The sequence below is a fragment of the Phocoena phocoena genome, chromosome 13, assembly GCF_963924675.1.
Source record: "Phocoena phocoena chromosome 13, mPhoPho1.1, whole genome shotgun sequence".
Classification (NCBI taxonomy): Eukaryota; Metazoa; Chordata; class Mammalia; order Artiodactyla; family Phocoenidae; genus Phocoena; species Phocoena phocoena.
The window spans coordinates 1,414,678-1,433,210 of record NC_089231.1 but is presented as its reverse complement, the minus strand read 5'-3'; the positions used below and the strand labels follow the sequence as shown (position 1 = coordinate 1,433,210).

The 18,533-nt window shown below is 40.8% G+C and overlaps 1 protein-coding gene across 2 annotated transcripts in view; it reads left to right on the top strand.

Annotated features, from left to right (window-relative positions):
• ATP9B (ATPase phospholipid transporting 9B (putative)) overlaps positions 1-18,533 on the top strand; it is a 217,108-nt gene that overhangs the window by 26,977 nt on the left and 171,598 nt on the right. For both annotated transcript variants that reach the window (XM_065890491.1, XM_065890490.1), the window contains exon 5: positions 9,316-9,424. In XM_065890491.1, coding sequence (XP_065746563.1) covers positions 9,316-9,424 — 109 coding nt within the window. The remainder of the gene's footprint in view (positions 1-9,315; positions 9,425-18,533) is intronic.

Here is an 18,533-nt window from a genome sequence, read left to right as displayed (position 1 = left end):
AGAGCTTATATTCTGGGGGCGAAAGACAATTTAAATGATCCGTCATGCCAGGAAGCCTGCCATGAAGCCGTGAAGCCAAAAATGTAAAGCAGGATATGGGGGTAGAGAATGACCGGGTTATTTTAATAGGGTGGCTAAGGAGGTCGCCTTTGTTGGGGTGGCATTTGACGACATCTGGACGATAGGAGGGAGTGAGTGGGCCGTGTGCAGAGCAGGTGTTGCAGGCAGAGGGCACAGTAGTTGCACAAGGTCTGGGCGCCCTGGAGTGTGTGGACGTGCAACTCTGGTGGGAAGGGGGCCCGGAGGGGCGGTGGGCGCTCAGATTTCATCCTGAATAGGATAAGGGCGTGTGTCTGTGTGTTGCATATGTCACACGAGGGAGAACACTGAAGCTTACACCACAGTTTTAAAAGTTGATTTTAAAGCCACACGGCCATGGAGAGGGAACATGGGTGACTTCTCCTTCTTTCTTTTCTCTCACTTTTCTTCTCATTGGAGGTAACCTCCATTCTGAATTTGAGATTAAATTGCTGTGTATCTCTTAATAATTTTGCTACTTATGTTTGTATTATTAAAACAAGATGCACTGTTTTGGCATGCTTTAAAAATTCTATGTAACATTTGTCTTACTCTAAGTATCCTTTTGTAACATGCTTTTTTGGCTTTACATTGATTTATAAAATTGACCCATGTGGACACACATATATCTAGTTCCTTCGTTTTTCACTTCTCTAAAGTATTCCATTGTGTGACTGTATCACAATTGATTTGTCCATCCTCTTGGGAAAGGAGACTTTTAGGTTGTTTCTAATTGTTCTCAGTTGCAGACTGCTACATGATCAGGCGAATTGTGTGTTATTCCTTACACACCTGTGCCAGAAATTCTGTAGCTGTATGTGCCCTCCTTAAAAGTGCTGTTTATTTTGTCCATTTTCTAATAAAAGCAGTCTAGCATTACAGAAGTTTTAGAACATAGAAAATATACTTGCTAATGCTGAAAACACAAACTTATTTATGGTTTTCATGTGTTTATTTCTAGCCCCTATTTTCTATTCCTAGCAGTATTTACCATTTAAATAGTATTTTCTACCTTGGGTTAAATTAATTTTAACTCAAACAATGAGTATCTGAGAACACAAATTCTTCTTAAAAATCTAAAGTAAAATATATTCATTTGTATCTTGCCTTTGTCTCTGGCCTTTTTAACTCTGATTTAACTAGCTTTTAACCAAAGAAAATGTTCTATTTTGATGGATTCTTTTCGAAGAATTCAGTGTTACCTGTTCACAGATTGACCTTGTTGGCCAGGCTTGGACTGAGTGCACAGCATACATGGGCCTCTCTAGTTTCTCTGTTCTCTAACAAGAGCTCATTTCCAGTTCTAGCTTGGATTTTAGGTCCTTTAACTTGAATTCTCAGGTGTTTTGAAGTACTTTATCATTTTTTTGACATGAGAAATAAACTTTATTATATTTAGATAAGTACCTCAGTACGAACCTCAGTATCCATAAGGGGACCATTATTCTGCTGTGATTATGTGTTCGTGCTCCAGAGAGCAGAGAAAAGCCCCTCCCCTTCTTCCACTCCGCGCGGCCTCGACGCGGGCGGGCGAGCGCTCCCCTGCTCCGCTCTGCTGGCCGCCACACCCTCAGACCTGGGTTCCCACCCTTCCCTCTGCTCCTCGGTTTGGCAGCAGCCACAGGTGATGCCTTTTCTCAGAAGACACATAATGAAGGTTTGTTAGTATCTTTGCTTGCACTTTTTATGTGCATTTTAACCTTTGATTTGGCAAGAATCTCAAAAAGTTGATGTGCGCATTAGGCTCACTTTTGAATCCACGAGGCTGACTTAGGGTCTGTTGGTTCTTTGAGCCAAACTCACCTCAGAGCACCTTTTAAAGGTACTATCTGTAGAAGATCTTTTTTATTAATCTGGGCAAAGTTAGAGAACCTTTAAACTAATTCTAAAATATATATGAGTATTTTTTTTTTTTAACCAAGGGAAGTATTCCTGATTTCTTCCTAAGCCCTTGTTCTTTCTATGCCTGTGTATCTTACCCTGTCCCATGCCCAGGGCCTAGAAGAGCAGGGATCTTTATATACACATTGAAGCTTTGGACATCTTTTCTCTGCTTGTACTCTAAGGTCCTATAAGTTGCCCAAAAGAGGAATCAGTTAGCATTTGCAGTTTTCTCCTAGCCACAAACCTGCCAGTGAAGCATAAAAAAATCTTAAAGCTGGTGATTATGAAGTCTTATGTCTGATGTCCACTCATTTTAAAGAAAACAAGTTAATGCAAACTTAATCCCTCTGCTCTCTATCTAAAATTAGGATGTTTCTGAAAACAGTGATAGCTTAATTAATAATCTTTCTATTTCAATTACTCCTGGCAGTGTTGTTTACTGGCTTCAGGTCTGAACTAATTTCTGTTATATTTTGTTATATAATAGGAAGAGTAAACTGAAAATAAGTAATTTCATTACATTGTATCAGAATGAATATTACCTTTCATACTGTTCAGATTTCAGAACACTTCTTCAAGGCAAAGCTGCTGTAATCAGAGTAACAAAATGGATTGTAATGCTTCTGTCAAAATTAATAAGGTGGAGTAAATCTATCCATACAAAAGATTTTTAGATAAAGAAAATATGGATTTTTTAATCTGTACATCTTCCATATAAAATATCTTCCTGGTGCTCTGTTAATACATAATTGGAAACCAGATAGGCTATGTAGGTTGGAAATCAGTCTGTGGGGGACTCTGATTTTCAGTCTGATTTTAAAATCCTTCCTTCTGTCCACCCTTTTTTGTGAGTGTCTCTGTGAATTGGAGGTGTGGGCAAAGTATGAAAAGGAGAAAACAAAATCAATCATTTGGAATCCTGCCATCCAGAGACAACCACTGTTTACATGAACTTTGTGACCCTGACTGAGTTACTTTTTCTTTTTGTATTTCAGTTTCTTTATTTGTAAGTTAGAACTAAAAGTACACGTCTTCTAAGGTTTTTGTAACATTTAAAAGGTAATTCATTTAAAATATGTAGGAGTGTCTGGCATATAATAATCCCTCAAAGGTAAACTGATGTGGTTACATAATAAAATCTTTTTTCTCTTTACTAAATTATATATTGTTTTGACACTCACTCCATATGGTTCCTGGGTTATATGGAGAAATAGAAAAGAATCCCACTTTGTGATGTAAGATTTCATCACGGGCTGTGGACAGGCCATGCGAGATATTCTTGTCATCAGTGCTGATGCACCACCAGTGCTGTTGATTCTGGGGGACAGCATGTCACTGTGACCCTCTTGTGTGCAGTTTTGGTTTTTCTGGGTAGCAGTGCTGTAGCCGACATCTCTGACCTGGTTGGTGCTGAGGTCGTGGGCAGGCCCAGCTGCTCCTGCAGGAGACTTGTGTATCCACATCTTCCCTAAACCACCCATCTGTTATGAGCCGAGACCTCTTCTGAGGTCTTAACCTCAGAAGATGTAAACTTGAAAGGTAGAGGCCCATTGGTTGTAACTCCAGTGGTCAAGAAGGAAATGGTGGCATCAGCTTACCTTTCCTTTGATCTGTTTTATGTTCCTAGGCTGGTCACTGGGCGTCTTCTCAGAATATATGTGCTAGAGGTGGGCATGACGGTGTGGGAGGGACCCCTCCTGGCTGTTTCTGGTCCTACCCGTCTGGTGTGTATCCAGAGGAGCCTTAGACCTGGAGTGTGGCCTGGAGCTGCTTAGGTTGTCAGTAGTCCTTGCCTGTGACCGGGACTCTGCTTCCTCTTAGGGGTGCTGAACTCCTGTTTTTAGAAGTTGGGACCTGCCCCTCTTTGGTGCATCTTCTCTAATATTATCACATTAGAAGAGGCAGCTGACTTCCACTCCTTGAGTTCTTAGGAGCACTAGGAACTAGCACAGTTTTTGTGGTTTATAAACTTAATAAATTCAGAGTTAAATTTTGCTGTCTTTAAGCTGTAGGTTTAAAGGGTAAAAATTAGATTCATCTGGAGAGTTTAAATACCGTTTGTATGTCGGGGTGGGGGAGGGGGTCAGTTCCCTGGAGATTAGAGGTAAAGGTACATATTTCAGGTAGGGTCTGAGCAAATCTGTGTTGCAAACAGTTGTCTGAGTGATTCTGATATGCCTGTCTGATAGAAAGCACTTCTTTAAAAATACTGTCTTCATTGTATAAATGAAGCATTCCTGACACTCGTTCTCCTCTTGTCTCTCAAGGTGAGTCAGTCACAGGTAGAGTTTTAAGAAGTTACTTCCACACCATCACATGCGTCAGTAACAGTAAATATTCTCCCACACGAGAGTGGCTGCATAGAACTGTATTTTTGGATTCATAGATGCATATTTTTCATGTTTCTGAAATTGTGACTTATAAACAGTTTATGTATTTAAAGGGATATTGTCTTCCCACCAGGACTGTTACTAAATTAATAATGATGTATCTTTTTTTTTAAATAAATCTATCTATTTATTTATTTATTTTTGGCTGTGTTGGGTCTTTGTTACTGCGCACGGGCTTTCTGTACTTGTGGTGAGCAGGGTCTAGTCTTTGTTGCGGTGCGCGGGCTTCTCCTTGCAGTGGCTTCTCTTGTTGCGGAGCACAGGCTCTAGGCACGGGGGCTTCAGTAGTTGTGGTACGTGGGCTCAGTAGTTGTGGCACATGGACTTAGTCGCTCCATGGCATGTGGGATCTTCCTGGACCAGGGCTTGAACCTGTGTCCCCTGCATTAGCAGGCAGATTCTTAACCACTGCGCCACCAGGGAAGTCCCAATAATGATGTATCTTAAAATCAACAGCATCTTTGAATTAGGGAAATAAAATATTTCATCATATAGAGTATCAAATTTCTTATATGGACTTTCAGGTTTCCATTTTTTTCATATTCAGTGCTGGGATCCTTGATTTTATTTTATTTTTTTCTTTAGGCTAAGTTTCTAGAAGTGAAGCTGCTTGGTTAATATGTGTATAAATTTTAAGACTTTTGATAACGCTGAATTTCTTAAAGCTAATGTTTTTGATATTTGATGCTCTTATTTTGTTATTTTATTTTTGTCTTACCTTTGCTAACCCTAGCTCTAATAAAATGATGAATTTGCATTCAAGATAAGAGTACTTCTCTGCCCCCAACTAATAGTTTCTTTGATGACCACTTTATTTCATCACTGCTTTGTCATGACAAGTCACCAGCTTTGGAGAGGCTGGCCATTTGTCCCTAGAGCACATACTTCCCTCTAGTATGGAGATACTTGGTCATAATGTAGAAATCTCTCTTGTTATTAAAACTTTGTACTTTGCACAGCTAACATACTTTTAATAGTAAAAGACTGGATGCTTCCCCCTAAGGTCAGCAGCAAGACAAAGATGGCTACTCCCACTGTTTCCATTCATCATTTTATTGAAGGTAAAATGAATAGTGCAGTTAGGCAAGAAAAAGAAATAGGAGGCATCTAGATGGAAAAGAAGAAAAGCTATCTGTCTCTATTCGCAGATGGCATGATCTTGTATATAGGAAAATCTAAGGAATCCATGCACACACAAAAATATTGGAACAAGTTAGTGAGCTGTAGGGTACAAGATAAATATACAAAAATCATTTGTATTTCTACACACTAGCAATGATCATCTGAAAATGGAATTAGGATAACAATTCTGTTTGTAACAGCATCAAAAAGGAAAAAAAAGGAATAGATTTAGCTAAAGTGCATATCAAAAACTATAAAACATTTTTGAAAAAAATTAAGATATAAGTAAATGGAAAGTCATCTCATGTTCAAGAATTGAAAGACTTAGTATTACAATGACAGGACTCTCCAAACTGATCTACAGGTTCAGCGCAATCTGAATCAAAATCCCATTTGGCTTCTTTTGCAGGCATTGACAAGCTGATTCTAAAATTCGTGCAACAATGGAAGGGTCCCAGGGTAGCCAAAACAACCTAGAAAAGTAGATCAAAGTCGTAGGACTCATACTTCCCCATTTTGAAACTTCTTACAGAGCTGTGGTAATCAAGAGAATGTGGTACTGGCAGAAGGATAGGTATGTAGATCAAAGGATAAAATGGTGAGTCCAGACATAAACATTTATGACAAATGGATTTTCAACAAGGTACCAAGACGGTTCAATGGAGAAAGAGTAGTGTCCAACAGATGGTGCTGGGACGTTTGGACAGCACGTGGGAGGGAATGAAGTTGGACCCCTACCATAGCATACACAGAACGTCACTTAAAATGGATCATAGACCTAAATGAAGCTGAAACTGTAGGACTCCTAGAAGAAAGCATGGAAGTCAATCTTTGTGATCTTGGACACTAAAAGCCCAAGTGACAGAGAAAAAACTTGAGTAAGTTGGACTTCATCAAAGCTAAAAACTTTTGTGCATCAGAGGACAGCATCAAGAAAGTAAAACGATAACCCAGAGTGGGAGAAAGTGTGACATCATATTTGTAGGTCACATAATTGACAAGGCACTTGTATGCAGAATGATATAAAGGGCTCTTCCAACTTAACAATTAAAAGATAAGTTGACCCAGTTATAAAGTGGGTGTAGGATCTGAATTAACATTTCTCCAAAGGAGATACACACATGGGCAATAAACACATGAAAATTGGTGTAATCGCTTTAGAAAACAGTTTGGCTGTTGTCAGGAAGCTAAACGTCGAGGTTACCGAATCACCCGTAATAGGCAAATCCACAGAGATGGAAGGTAGATTAGTGGTTTCCAGGGCGGGGACCGGAGGGGGAATGGGAGCTGGTTGCTGTTGGGGTTTCTTTTGGGGGTGATAAAATAAATAAATAAATAGGCTCTAGAACTCGATGGTGGTGATGGAGGCACAGCTCTGTAAATAAACTAAACAAGTGACATGCATGCTTTAAAAGCATTTTAGGGTATGTGAATTAATCTCAACAAAACTGTTACTAAAAAAAAATGTGTGCTAAAGGTCCTGCTACGTGAGGGTCACACTGCCCATCGTCAGCTGTCTTCAGGCGGTGATGGCAAATCCCTGGCACGTGCCGTGCCTGCCTTCCTCTCTGCGGGTGGGGCCCACCAGCAACTGCTGTTCACGGCTTCTCTTTCTGATTCCAAGAGTAGCTTTGGAATACTTCTTAAAGTAGTGCTTTTAGCAACCACTGGAAAGACACTGGCAAAGACCGGATGGGAGGCGTCGTGCTGTTGCAGGAGACCGCTGATAGTGTCCTGGCGTTGGAGGATGAAGGCGGCACTGAGTGGGCCGCGAGGCTAGAGGTCTGTCCTTGAGGCTGTGCTTCAGCGAAGGAGCGTAAACAGCGGGGACTGTTGCGGTCTCAGGCAGTGAATTGCTGGGGCCCATCCCTGGAGGAGGATTTTGCCACATATCTGTCAAATTTATATTGCAGAAGATACTTTGGGAACTGTGTGGAGGGACGACTTTGAGGGGGATGAGGCTGGAGGCGGGAGGCTGGCCCAGTAGTGATGGTGGCCGTGAGAACCAAGGGGACCTGGGCCAGGCTCCCACATCGCCGCTGAGAGTGGTCCAGGCCTCAGGCGTGCTGGGAAGCACAGTCAGCAGGTGGTGATCCGTGATGACACTGAGAGTCAGAGAGCAGTAGTGACGCTGCTTACTGGTGGTGCCTGTACCATGAACGTCAAGACTGAAGGCTACTGGGTGGGTGGAGAACTGGGCCGTGTGCACTGAGCCTGGAGCCTCACACCAGCCTTCAGGCACAACTGCTTAAAGAGGACTGCACTTCAGTAAACACAAGAAACATTCTCCAGAGGCCTACTTACTTTAGCCTATTGGTTAGACAGAAAAAAACCTATGTAGGGCTGATTCACTTTGCTGTACGGTAGAAACTAATACAACATTATAAATCAACTGTATTCCAATAAAAATTAATTAAAAATATATAAAACAATAAAAGCGGGATGGTGGACTTCCCTGGTGGCGCAGCGGTTAAGAATCCGCCTGCCAATGCAGGGGACACGGGTTCGAGCCCTTGTCCGGGAAGACGCCACATGCCGCGGAGCAACTAAGCCCGTGTGCCACAACTACTGAGCCTGCACTCTAGAGCCCACGAGCCACAACTGCTGAGCCTGCGTGCCACAACTACTGAAGCCTGCACACCTAGAGCCCGTGCTCTGCAACAAGAGAGGCCACCGCAATGAGAAGCCCGCGCACCGCAATGAAGAGTAGCCCCCTGCTCGCCGCAACTAGAGAAAGCCGGCGGAGCAACGAAGACCCAACGCAGCCATAAGTAAATAAATTAGTTAATTAAATTAAAAATAAATAAATAAAAGCAGGGATGGCAAACCATGGGCCAAATCTGGACCTCCCTCTGTTTTGTACAGCCTGAACGCTAAGAATGGTTTTTAAACTTTCAATGTTTGAAAAGCATCAAAAGCAGAATAATATGCTATGACATATAAAAATTATATAAAATTTAAATTTCAGTGTCAATAAACAAAGGTGTTCTTTTAATTCAAAAAAACTCAAAAACAATAAACCTGGAATAAGAGATTATTGTACTTTCAGTGGAAATTCATCCAGTGTTGTGTAATTTACATGGTACGCTGGAGCACGTTTGTCATTAAAATGAAGCCTACTGAAGCGGTCTCTCTTTAATCATAGGGAACTTGAAGAATATTCTTGTATTGTGTGTCAGAAAATACACATGTAGCCTTTAAAAAAGATGGACGTTAGCCATGTGTTAGTAACAGATTTCACAATAGATTACAAGTACACGGAAGTTTTATTTCGATAGCATCAAACTCATCTGTTCAGGTTTTTGCTTAACAAAATGAGAGAAAAAGAGTACTGTGGCCATACCTGTGCTCTCAAATGCATTTGCACGGTAATGCATGATGTAAGGAAGTTGATGTGTAAGTGTCATATATGGGAATTGTTTTGTGTTCCTAAATGCTTTTATTCTATCAGAAAGATTTAAGTGCACGTATTGTAAGATTTTTATGTCAGTCTTTGTTAATGTGATATTTGAATGCCTGAGTGTTCTAAATATAATTCATGGGTTTATTGAAGATTAATTTCTTTTTCTTTGGGTTATTAAATATTTTCTGATGTTTAGCTTGAAGTACATATTAAGGTGTGAATTTTTTAAGTTTTCTGGGGTATAGTAAGAATTGTAAATCTTTCACTATGCATTACTATGTTCCTTTTGTAGTGTTTGTTACTTCTTGTCTTTTTTTTCATTTATTGTATATTTTACAACTAATATAAATTGAACGAAAAAAAGTAAAGCTAAACAGTAAAAGAATTTTCCCTTTTTGTTGAAGTCCAGTTTTCTCAAATACTTTATTTTGTTTAAAGGGGTTTGTCTTGGCTGTTACTATCATGAGGGAAGCAATTGATGAATTTCGGCGTTTTCAGCGAGACAAGGAAGTGAATTCACAACTATACAGCAAGCTTACAGTAAGAGGTGAGCAAGATACTTTTAATTCAGTTTATCATTGTTTAATATAATCATCATTTTAGAATTAACATAAATTAAGAAAACATGTCTTAATTTTGTTACTGAAAATAGTATTATGCGATTGTGTGTTGTCTAATTTTCTTATAATAATATAATGCATATAATTTCAGGGTAGCTTTTTATTCATTCTCTAGATGCTTGGATGTATGTGTTTATGAATATTAAATATATACACAAACCCTTAAACGCATGCATGCACACATACATATACATAAATATTCATAGTTTTAGAGTGCGCTGTTACAGTTTGTATATAATGCACGTGTACTAGAGACACGTGAAACTCAACTGGTGTGTACACATTGTCTGTGAAGGGTAGTTATCACTTCCTCTGAAGTCTCTCTTTGCTTTATATTTTAAACACAGTCATTAAGGTCAGACATCTGGTATCTTGGCCTTGAACTATACTTAAGGAAGAGGGCTTTGAGCAGCCGAAACAAATGTCATGGTCCAAAGTGGTAACTGATGTGCGCCGATCTCCCTGTAACGTTCATTTAAGGCTTTAACCCTCGCCCAGTTTATGTTCTTGAGAGTTGTTTATTTGGTTTTTCAGTCCATTGTAGAAAAGAAGCAATGTATTAGGGAGAGAGTGGGTGAAGCTATTACAGGAAAGTGTGATGACAGTAGCAAGTGACAGTGAAAAACTAAATGGATATTCATACTGACTCAGAGCCTGTTTAAAAATGGAGAAGTTTAGAGTGGAGTTTATATCTTCTGTTTATACATGGACATTTGTACAATGAATTATTATTATTTTTTAATTGTCCAAAGAGTGTTTTTATGCTTTATTGGAGTATTTTTCACATAACATAAAATTCATCCATTTAAAATATACAGTTCAGTAGTTTTGGGTATAGTCACAGAGTTATGAAACCATCACCACCATCTAATTACAGAACATTTTTAACATTCTAGAAAGAAGCTCTGAATATCTATCAGCAGGCATTTCCCATTCTTGCCGCTTCCCTATCCCACTCCAGCCCCAGGCAACTACTGATCTACTTTCTATCTCTATGGATTTGCCTGTTCTAAACATTTCATATAAATGGAGTCGGGTAGTGTGTGGCCTGTTGTCACTGTTTTCTGACACTTGGCATCATGTTGCAGCACATACCAGTACTTAGCGTCTTGTTGCCAGGTGATATTCTACTGTATGATATATCATATGGATGGACATTATAAATAATGCTGCTGTGAACATCTGTGTACAAGTTTTGTGTGGACATTGTTTTTATTTCTTTTGTACATATACCTAGGCATGAAATTACTGGGTTGCACGGTAATTCCATGTTTTTGAGGAGTTGCCAAACTATTTTCGTAATTGGCTGCACCGTTTTACGTTTCCACCAGCAATGTGAGAGGGTTCCAGTTTCTCCACATCTTCAACAGCACTTGTCCCTCTTTTTGACTGTAGCCATCCTAGTGGGTGTGAAGTGGTATCTCACTGGCTTCGGTTTGCATTTCCCTAATGACTAATGATGTTAAATGTCTTTTCATGTGCTTTCTGGCCATTAGTATATCTCCTCTGGAGAAATGTTTATTCACATTCTTTGCCTGCTTTTAAACTGAGTTATGTTTTAATTGTTGAGCTGTAGTTGTTTCTATATTCTGGATTTAAGTCCCATGTTAGATATATATGATTTGGAACTATATTGTCTCATTCTATGGGTTGTTTTTTCTTTCTTGATGGTGTTCCCTGATACACAAAAGTTTTTAATTTTCATGAGTTCGAGTTCATCTGTTTTTTTCTTTTTGTCGCTTATGTTTTGGGGTTGTATCTAAGGAACAGTTTGCCAACCCAAAGTTACAACGATTTACTTCTGTATTTTCTTCTAGGGGTTTTATAGTTTTAGCTCTTACATTCAGGTCTGTGACCCATTTTCATTTTGTGTTTTGTATGTGATGTGGCTTCTCATCCTTTTGCATGTGAACACCAAGTTGCCCCAGTATCATTTGTTGAAAAGACTGTTCTTTCTCAATTGAATTGAAAAATTAATTATTAAAAAGCTTTAATGCATAAAGTATTGGCATGGTAGAGGAAAGGTGTGTTGTAGAAAATAAGGTAAGCTTTAGCTTTGGGGAAAAGAGTCCCCAGAATGGCCAGGTAAATTAGGTGTAACTTTGGTTTGTCTATTTTGGAATACAGTATAGGTCCTGGCTTATGTTTTAAATTGTTTTGTATTGTGGAATTTGGGCCGAGCAGAGATTTGTTTCTGGGCACTAATTGTATCATTCACAAATAAATGGTGCGGTGATGTCAGCAAAAGTGACAGAGTACGCAGCTCCACAAATCAAGCAGAACGTGGCAGAGCTAACTTTGTCAAAACTCTGGAAACAGTCAAATTTTACAGCATCCAAGTGATTGTTGCATCCAGGAAAAGGCCTCCTAAAAATTGTAGGAAAGCCTTTTGGTATTTTCACCTGCCTTTGCTCCACCCGCTCCGTGTCATGGCAGCCGCCGGGAAGACAGCAGCAGCCATGTTCCCAGTCTGGGCTCTGGACCCGGCCCTGGAGGGCACAGAGCAGGACGAGCTTGCAAAGCTTTGTGTCTGTCTGTCTAACCTGTCTGGGGGCTACTTGAAGGACTGACCCAGTTCACTCGCCTGTCTTTCACCTAACTTGGAGTTCAGGGCAGGAAGGCTGAAAAGCTGCAGGTGTTTCTCCTTGTGTCAGGCTCGGGTACAGCCGGAGTAGCCGGGCCAAGATTATCGGGGCTTCACACACGAGAGTGTCACTTCCAGGCAGGAAAAGATGCGAGAGAATCCAAAGTGCCCCTGTTTGCTCGGGGAATTTTGAAAGCTACATTCAAGGCCAGAGCTGGATGCAAGCTCAGAAAAGGCCTGAGAAGATCTTTTGCTTCTGACCAGTTTCTAGGCTCAGGACAGGCGGAAGTGAAGGCTGAGGCAGAGCTATAAACAGCCGGGCTAAGCAACAGGGTGCCCAGCACAGAGCCACCATCTGCAAAGGCGGAAGAGGCTGTTCTTCCTTTCTGTCGTCTTCCCTCCCTCCCTCCCTCCCCCCGCCCTTTGTCACCATATGTGACAAAGAATACATGCTTCACAAAAATAGTTTAGAAAAGTCACTAAATATACATGGCTATAGCATATACCAAGCAGCAAAACAAATCCAGAAGAGGGGGAGATGGCTCATTTCCTGGGTTCCAGAAGAGGGGGGAGATAGCTCATTTCCTGGGTTCCAGAAGAGGGGGGAGATGGCTCATTTCCTGGGTTCCAGAAGAGGGGGAGATAGCTCATTTCCTGGGTTCCAGAAGAGGGGGGAGATAGCTCATTTCCTGGGTTCCAGAAGAGGGGGGAGATGGCTCATTTCCTGGGTTCCAGAAGAGGGGGAGATGGCTCATTTCCTGGGTTCCAGAAGAGGGGAGAGATGGCTCATTTCCTGGGTTCCAGAAGAGGGGGAGATGGCTCATTTCCTGGGTTCCAGAAGAGGGGGGAGATAGCTCATTTCCTGGGTTCCAGAAGAGGGGGGAGATGGCTCATTTCCTGGGTTCCAGAAGAGGGGGAGATGGCTCATTTCCTGGGTTCCAGAAGAGGGGAGAGATGGCTCATTTCCTGGGTTCCAGAAGAGGGGGAGATGGCTCATTTCCTGGGTTCCAGAAGAGGGGGGAGATGGCTCATTTCCTGGGTTACCAGATTATAATAGTCAAAGTGTCTAGTTTTCCACAAAAAATTACAAAGCATGCAAAGAAAGTGTAGCCCATTCACAGAAGAAATTTACAAAAACTGTCTCTGAGGAAGCCCAGATATTGGATTTACTAGACAAACACGACGTCATCCGCCTCAGATATGCTCAGGAAACTAAGGCAAACAATGGACAAATTGCTAAAAGATACCAGAATGAGATGTTAACAAATGGAGGATATCAGTAAAGGTATGTAAGTCTTAAAAAAAGAAGCAAGAAATTCTGGTGCTGAAAAGTACAATAGATGAAGAGAGAAACTCACTAGAGAGTTTCAGTAGCAGATTTGAGCTGGCAGAAGAAAGAATCAGTGAACTTGAACCTAGATCACTTGAAATTATCCAGTCGGAGGAGCAAGAAGTAGACAGAAGAAAAATAAACAGATCCTAAGAGACTTGCGGGGTAGCATCAAGTGTACTAAGGTACGCGTGATGGGCATCTTAGAAGGAGAGGAGAGAGAGAGCACAGAGAGAATACTTGAAAGGACAATGGCCATTAACTCCCCGAATTTGAGGAAAGACGCAAATCTACACATTCAGGAAGTGCACTGAACCCCAGAAGGATAAATGCAGAGATCCACACTAAGACACATTACCATCAAACAGTTGAAACCCCAGGACCAAGAGCACACCCTGCAAACGGCAAGAGAGGCGGCTTAGCACATGCAGGGGGTCCTCAGTGAGGTGAGGAGCCATCTGCAGACTTCTCATCAGAAACCTTAGAGGCCAGGGGGAAGTGGGGTGATGTTTTTAAAATTGGAAAAGGAGAAACCGTCAACAGAAAATTCTATGCTAGTAAAACTGTCACTCAAGAATGAAGGCGAAATTAAGATATTCCCAGATAAATTCAGAATTAAAAATAGGGACTCAAACACAAATACACATATACCCATGTTATCACTGCATTGTATACAGTTGCCAAAAGGTGGTGATGACGGTCCAGATGTCCATCAGTGGGTGGACGGATGAACAAATTATGGTCTCTTCATACATCGGGATATTGGGATATTACTTAGCTGTAACAGTTACTGAAATGCTGATACATGATAGAATGTGAATGAACCCTGAAAATACTGTGCTTTGTAAGAGAAGCCAGACACTAAAGGTCATATATTGTATGACATTCTTTTGAAATCTGCAGAAGAGGTAAGTTAATAGATAAAGAACGCAGATTGTGGTTGCCGTGGCCTGGGGAGTAGGGAACGGCAGCTGCTTAATGGGTGTGAGGTTCTTTTGTGGTGATGAGCACGTTTTGCAACTTGATAGAGTTGGTTGCACAATACCGTGAATGTACTGAGTGCCGCGAATCATTTACCTTAAGGTGGCTGACTTTATGCCACTTTCACCTAAAATAGTGTAAAATGATGAGGAAGACAGACTGGTATGTGTCTTTTACAATTCTGTAATATTTGAACTCAAAATACTCTAAAAACAATTTCAGTGGTTTCATTTCAAATGCAAGTGAAAATTCACGTTTTTTAAAAAAATCGGTCCTCATTGCCTGTGATCTGAGAAATGGACATTTCCCATGTAGATAGATGTCGGTAGCGACAGCTGCTCTTTTGGCCTTCCGTGTGTGTCAGAGCACTTTCCCTGTGCTCATTCACGTAACCACCGCCCAGGGGTGGCTGGTGTGGTCTCCAGTGACAATGGGAAGCCTGAAACTCATGCTAAATAATTTGCCCAAAGTTGCCATCCTTCTTGGCAGAGTTCGTGTTTGAACCTGGACCCTCTGACCTCAAATTCAGTGTTCTTTCAGCTGTGGCACATTGCTTTGTGGCTGGTTATTCTGATGTAAATGACTGATATATACTTTCTATATTAGTATATAGAAAGTGCATGTGTATGCTTATTATTGAGTATAGTTTAAAGTTTATTTTTGGAATGGCATTGATTTCTTTCTGTGATTTATTGTAGTTTGTTGTATCATTTTACAGCATGTGAACTTTTTATGTTTAGAGTTCTCAAGCACATTCTTGTAGAAATACATTGAGAAAATGTTCTGTGTTGTTATTTTTTTCTTTTGAAAAGGAAAGCCACTTCCACTGTTAAGTATGCTAACGACTTGAAGGTGCTGTGTTTGGAAGCAGAGAGTATCTTAACTCTGGCATCTGACCTTAGTGAGCACCGAATGGTTTTTAGTTTGCTCTTTATTTCATTGCCTGATAAGCTGCTTTTCTTGCGTGGGAATTTTCCATACCTGTCGCTGCTACCTTCCTTCCTTTCTCTTGATGACTACTTCTACTATTCATTATCTCCTAGTGAATAGCACCAGAGGCAGAGGCAAGGAAGAGAAAATAAAGTAGATTTTCCTACTTCTTGGCAGCTTTTGCAAAGAGTTGGAATTGTGTGGCCATTCTACTTTTGGATTCTTGGAAACAATGCTGTTTTTTTCCCTTGTTGCTAGGGAGTCATGTATAGATTGTGTACCTTGTTTGTAATCATCCAGATGGCTAGTTCACAATTCATTTCCACAGATATTTACTAAGTACCCACTATGTGTTGGGTACCGTGATAACTTGATGAGATTCAGATATGGATAAGTCCTGAACTAAGCTTTTTAAAGAGCTCATGCAGTCAGTATTCTAGCAGATAGGATCAATTCAGAAGTCTTCGTTTATTTGTGTTTTCATCAGCCGCCGGATCTCAGCAGGGCGAAGTTATGTCAACCACTATTAGTGTATTTCCCAAATTTAAACCTAAAGCTAACATGGAACTTGATATTTAGAAATGAAACTTGAATTAATTTTGTGCTGCTGGGTCCTTCATACAGCTTGTGATGATTGTTTTCCAGTATATCTTAGTTATTTCTTTTTTATTTTTTAATAAATTTATTTATTTTTATTTATTTATTTTTGGCTGCTTTGGGTCTTCGTTGCTGCACGCGGGCTTTCTCTAGTTGCGGTGGGCGAGCGGGGGCTTCTCATTGCGGTGGCTTCTCTTGTTGCGGAGCACGGGCTCTAGGCTCGCAGGCTTCAGTAGTGGCTCGTGGGCTCTAGAGCGCAGGCTCAGTAGTTGTGGTGCACGGGCTTATTTGCTCCGCGGCATGTGGGATCTTCCTGGACCAGGGATCGAACCTGTGCCCCCTGCATTGGCAGGTGGATTCTTAACCAGTGCACCACCAGGGAAGTCCCTTAGTTATTTCTTTTACTAGTTCTGGCGTTTTGTCGTTTAACATGTTTTCAAGTATTCAAACATAGGAGAGAGAGAAAAATGTCTGTGACTTGAGCCTTATGTAAAGTACTGGTGTTTGCGTGTTCGTGTGTGTGTGTGTGTGTGTGTGTGTGTGTGTGTGTGTGTGTGTTTGAGAGAATGTGAGAGAGAACATTTGCATATTTACATGTCTCTTGTGGTCCAGTTTTCTTGCCAAAAAGGAAGCTTATCTGTGCCGAGTATAGAAATTCTTTATTCCTGTGTATTTTAGCATCTTTGATTCATATTATCAACACTGTGTTGTCCCACACTTGTTAACATTCTTACTCTGTTTTTTTTACGTTAAAAAGATTTTTATGGAATGTCGAACGAAATTTTGTTATCTTTTAGTGAAATTGACTCCATTTGTCAGTAATAATCATTCCTTGAAAATCAAGAGATTTTAAAATCCCTCGTTAGTGCCTTTTACATGTTGTCTATGCAATATGTCGCTTTCACTAAGTCATCTTTCTTGTCTGTGATCTGAGCAGCATTTTAAAATACCCTCTTCCAATGCTCATTCCAGAATATTCAGCATACACTATTGCATTTTTACTCTAAGTAACATTTATCAATCCATTACTATATGTCAGGCACAAACACTTTACATACACTCCCTCATTTGTTTGGTTCTCTGTGGCTGTATCATGGTGGACACGTATCCTCAGTACTGGATAGATAGGCAAGAGTGGATGTACATACTCATTATCTGCATAACTGGTATTTTTTCTTAGGTCACCCTAAGAGGACCTGTATGAATTCATTTCTTCATGATATTAAGCATTTAACGTTTTTTATTGCATTGTTTGGAGATTAGGGCCTGGAACCCATGAAACATAACTTTAAAAAATACTTGCTTGCACAGGGTACCTTCTCACACAGACGGGCGTTTCTTGTATGTCTGGATGCTGGTAGCATCCTCTGCTTCCCTCTAGTGACTGGCATTACTCTGCTGGTTCCCTTTAATGACCGAACTCCCAGCCACACGTTTTTTTAAATTTCCAGTTTGGTGAAAAATGCTCTCATTGTGTTTTCTTGCTATTTATCTTTTAGCACTTCACTGTTTGTTTCTTATCCTTTATGGAAGTTTATTCCCCCATTGTTCCTATGTTCATCTTTACCTTATAATTTCTCTACTAAGATAAATTTATCACATGTGGGAAATACTTTTATCTTGTTTGATTAATTTTTTCATTTTTTTTAAGATGTAGATAAATTTATATTTTTCATGTAGGCATATCTTCTGATCCTTTTCCTTTGTGGTTTTTACCTCCATCATAGGAAGTCCATTCAATACCAATATATTGTAAGTGACTATTTTATTTCTTTTAATTAAAAAAATGTTTATTTTATTTATTTAGTTATGGCTGTGTTGGGTCTTCGTTGCTGTGTGCAGGCTTTCTCTAGTTGTGGCGAGCGGGGGCTACTCTAGGTTGCAGTGCGTGGGCTTCTCATTGCAGTGGCTTCTCTCATTGTGGAGCACGGGTTCTAGGCGTGCGGGCTTCAGTAGTTGCGGCACGCGGGCTCAGTAGTTGTGGCTCGTGGGCTCTGGAGCACAGGGTCACTAGTTGTGGTGCACGGGCTTAGTTGCTCTGTGGCATGTGGGATCTTCCCGGACCAGGGATTGAACCTGTGTCCCCTGCATTGGCAGGTGGATTCTCAACCACTGCACCACCAGGGAAGCCCCTAAGTGACTATTTTAATTTCCTTACAGTATTTCTGTGTTTTCATTTTTTGTACTTGAATTTTTTTTTTTTTTTTTGCGGTATATGGGCCTCTCACTGTTGCGGCCTCTCCCGTTGCAGAGCACAGGCTCTGGACGCGCAGGCTCAGTGGCCATGGCTCACGGGCCCAGCCGCTCCACGGCATGTGGGATCTTCCCGGACCGGGGCATGAACCCGTGTCCCCTGCATCGGCAGGTGGACTCTCAACCACTGTGCCACCAGGGAAGCCCTGTACTTGAATTTTTACCCCATTTGCAATTTTACGTGTAAAAGTATGTATTGTATGGAGAAGGGATCTGACTTTTTTTTTTCTCAAATGGTCAGTTAGTTACTTTAAAACCAGTTATTCAAGTTACTAACTTCTTTCAGATCTTTGAGAAATATGTTAGATTTGTTTTGGTCCTTTCCTCTAGTTTCTGTGCTCTTCCACTGATTCATCCAAAT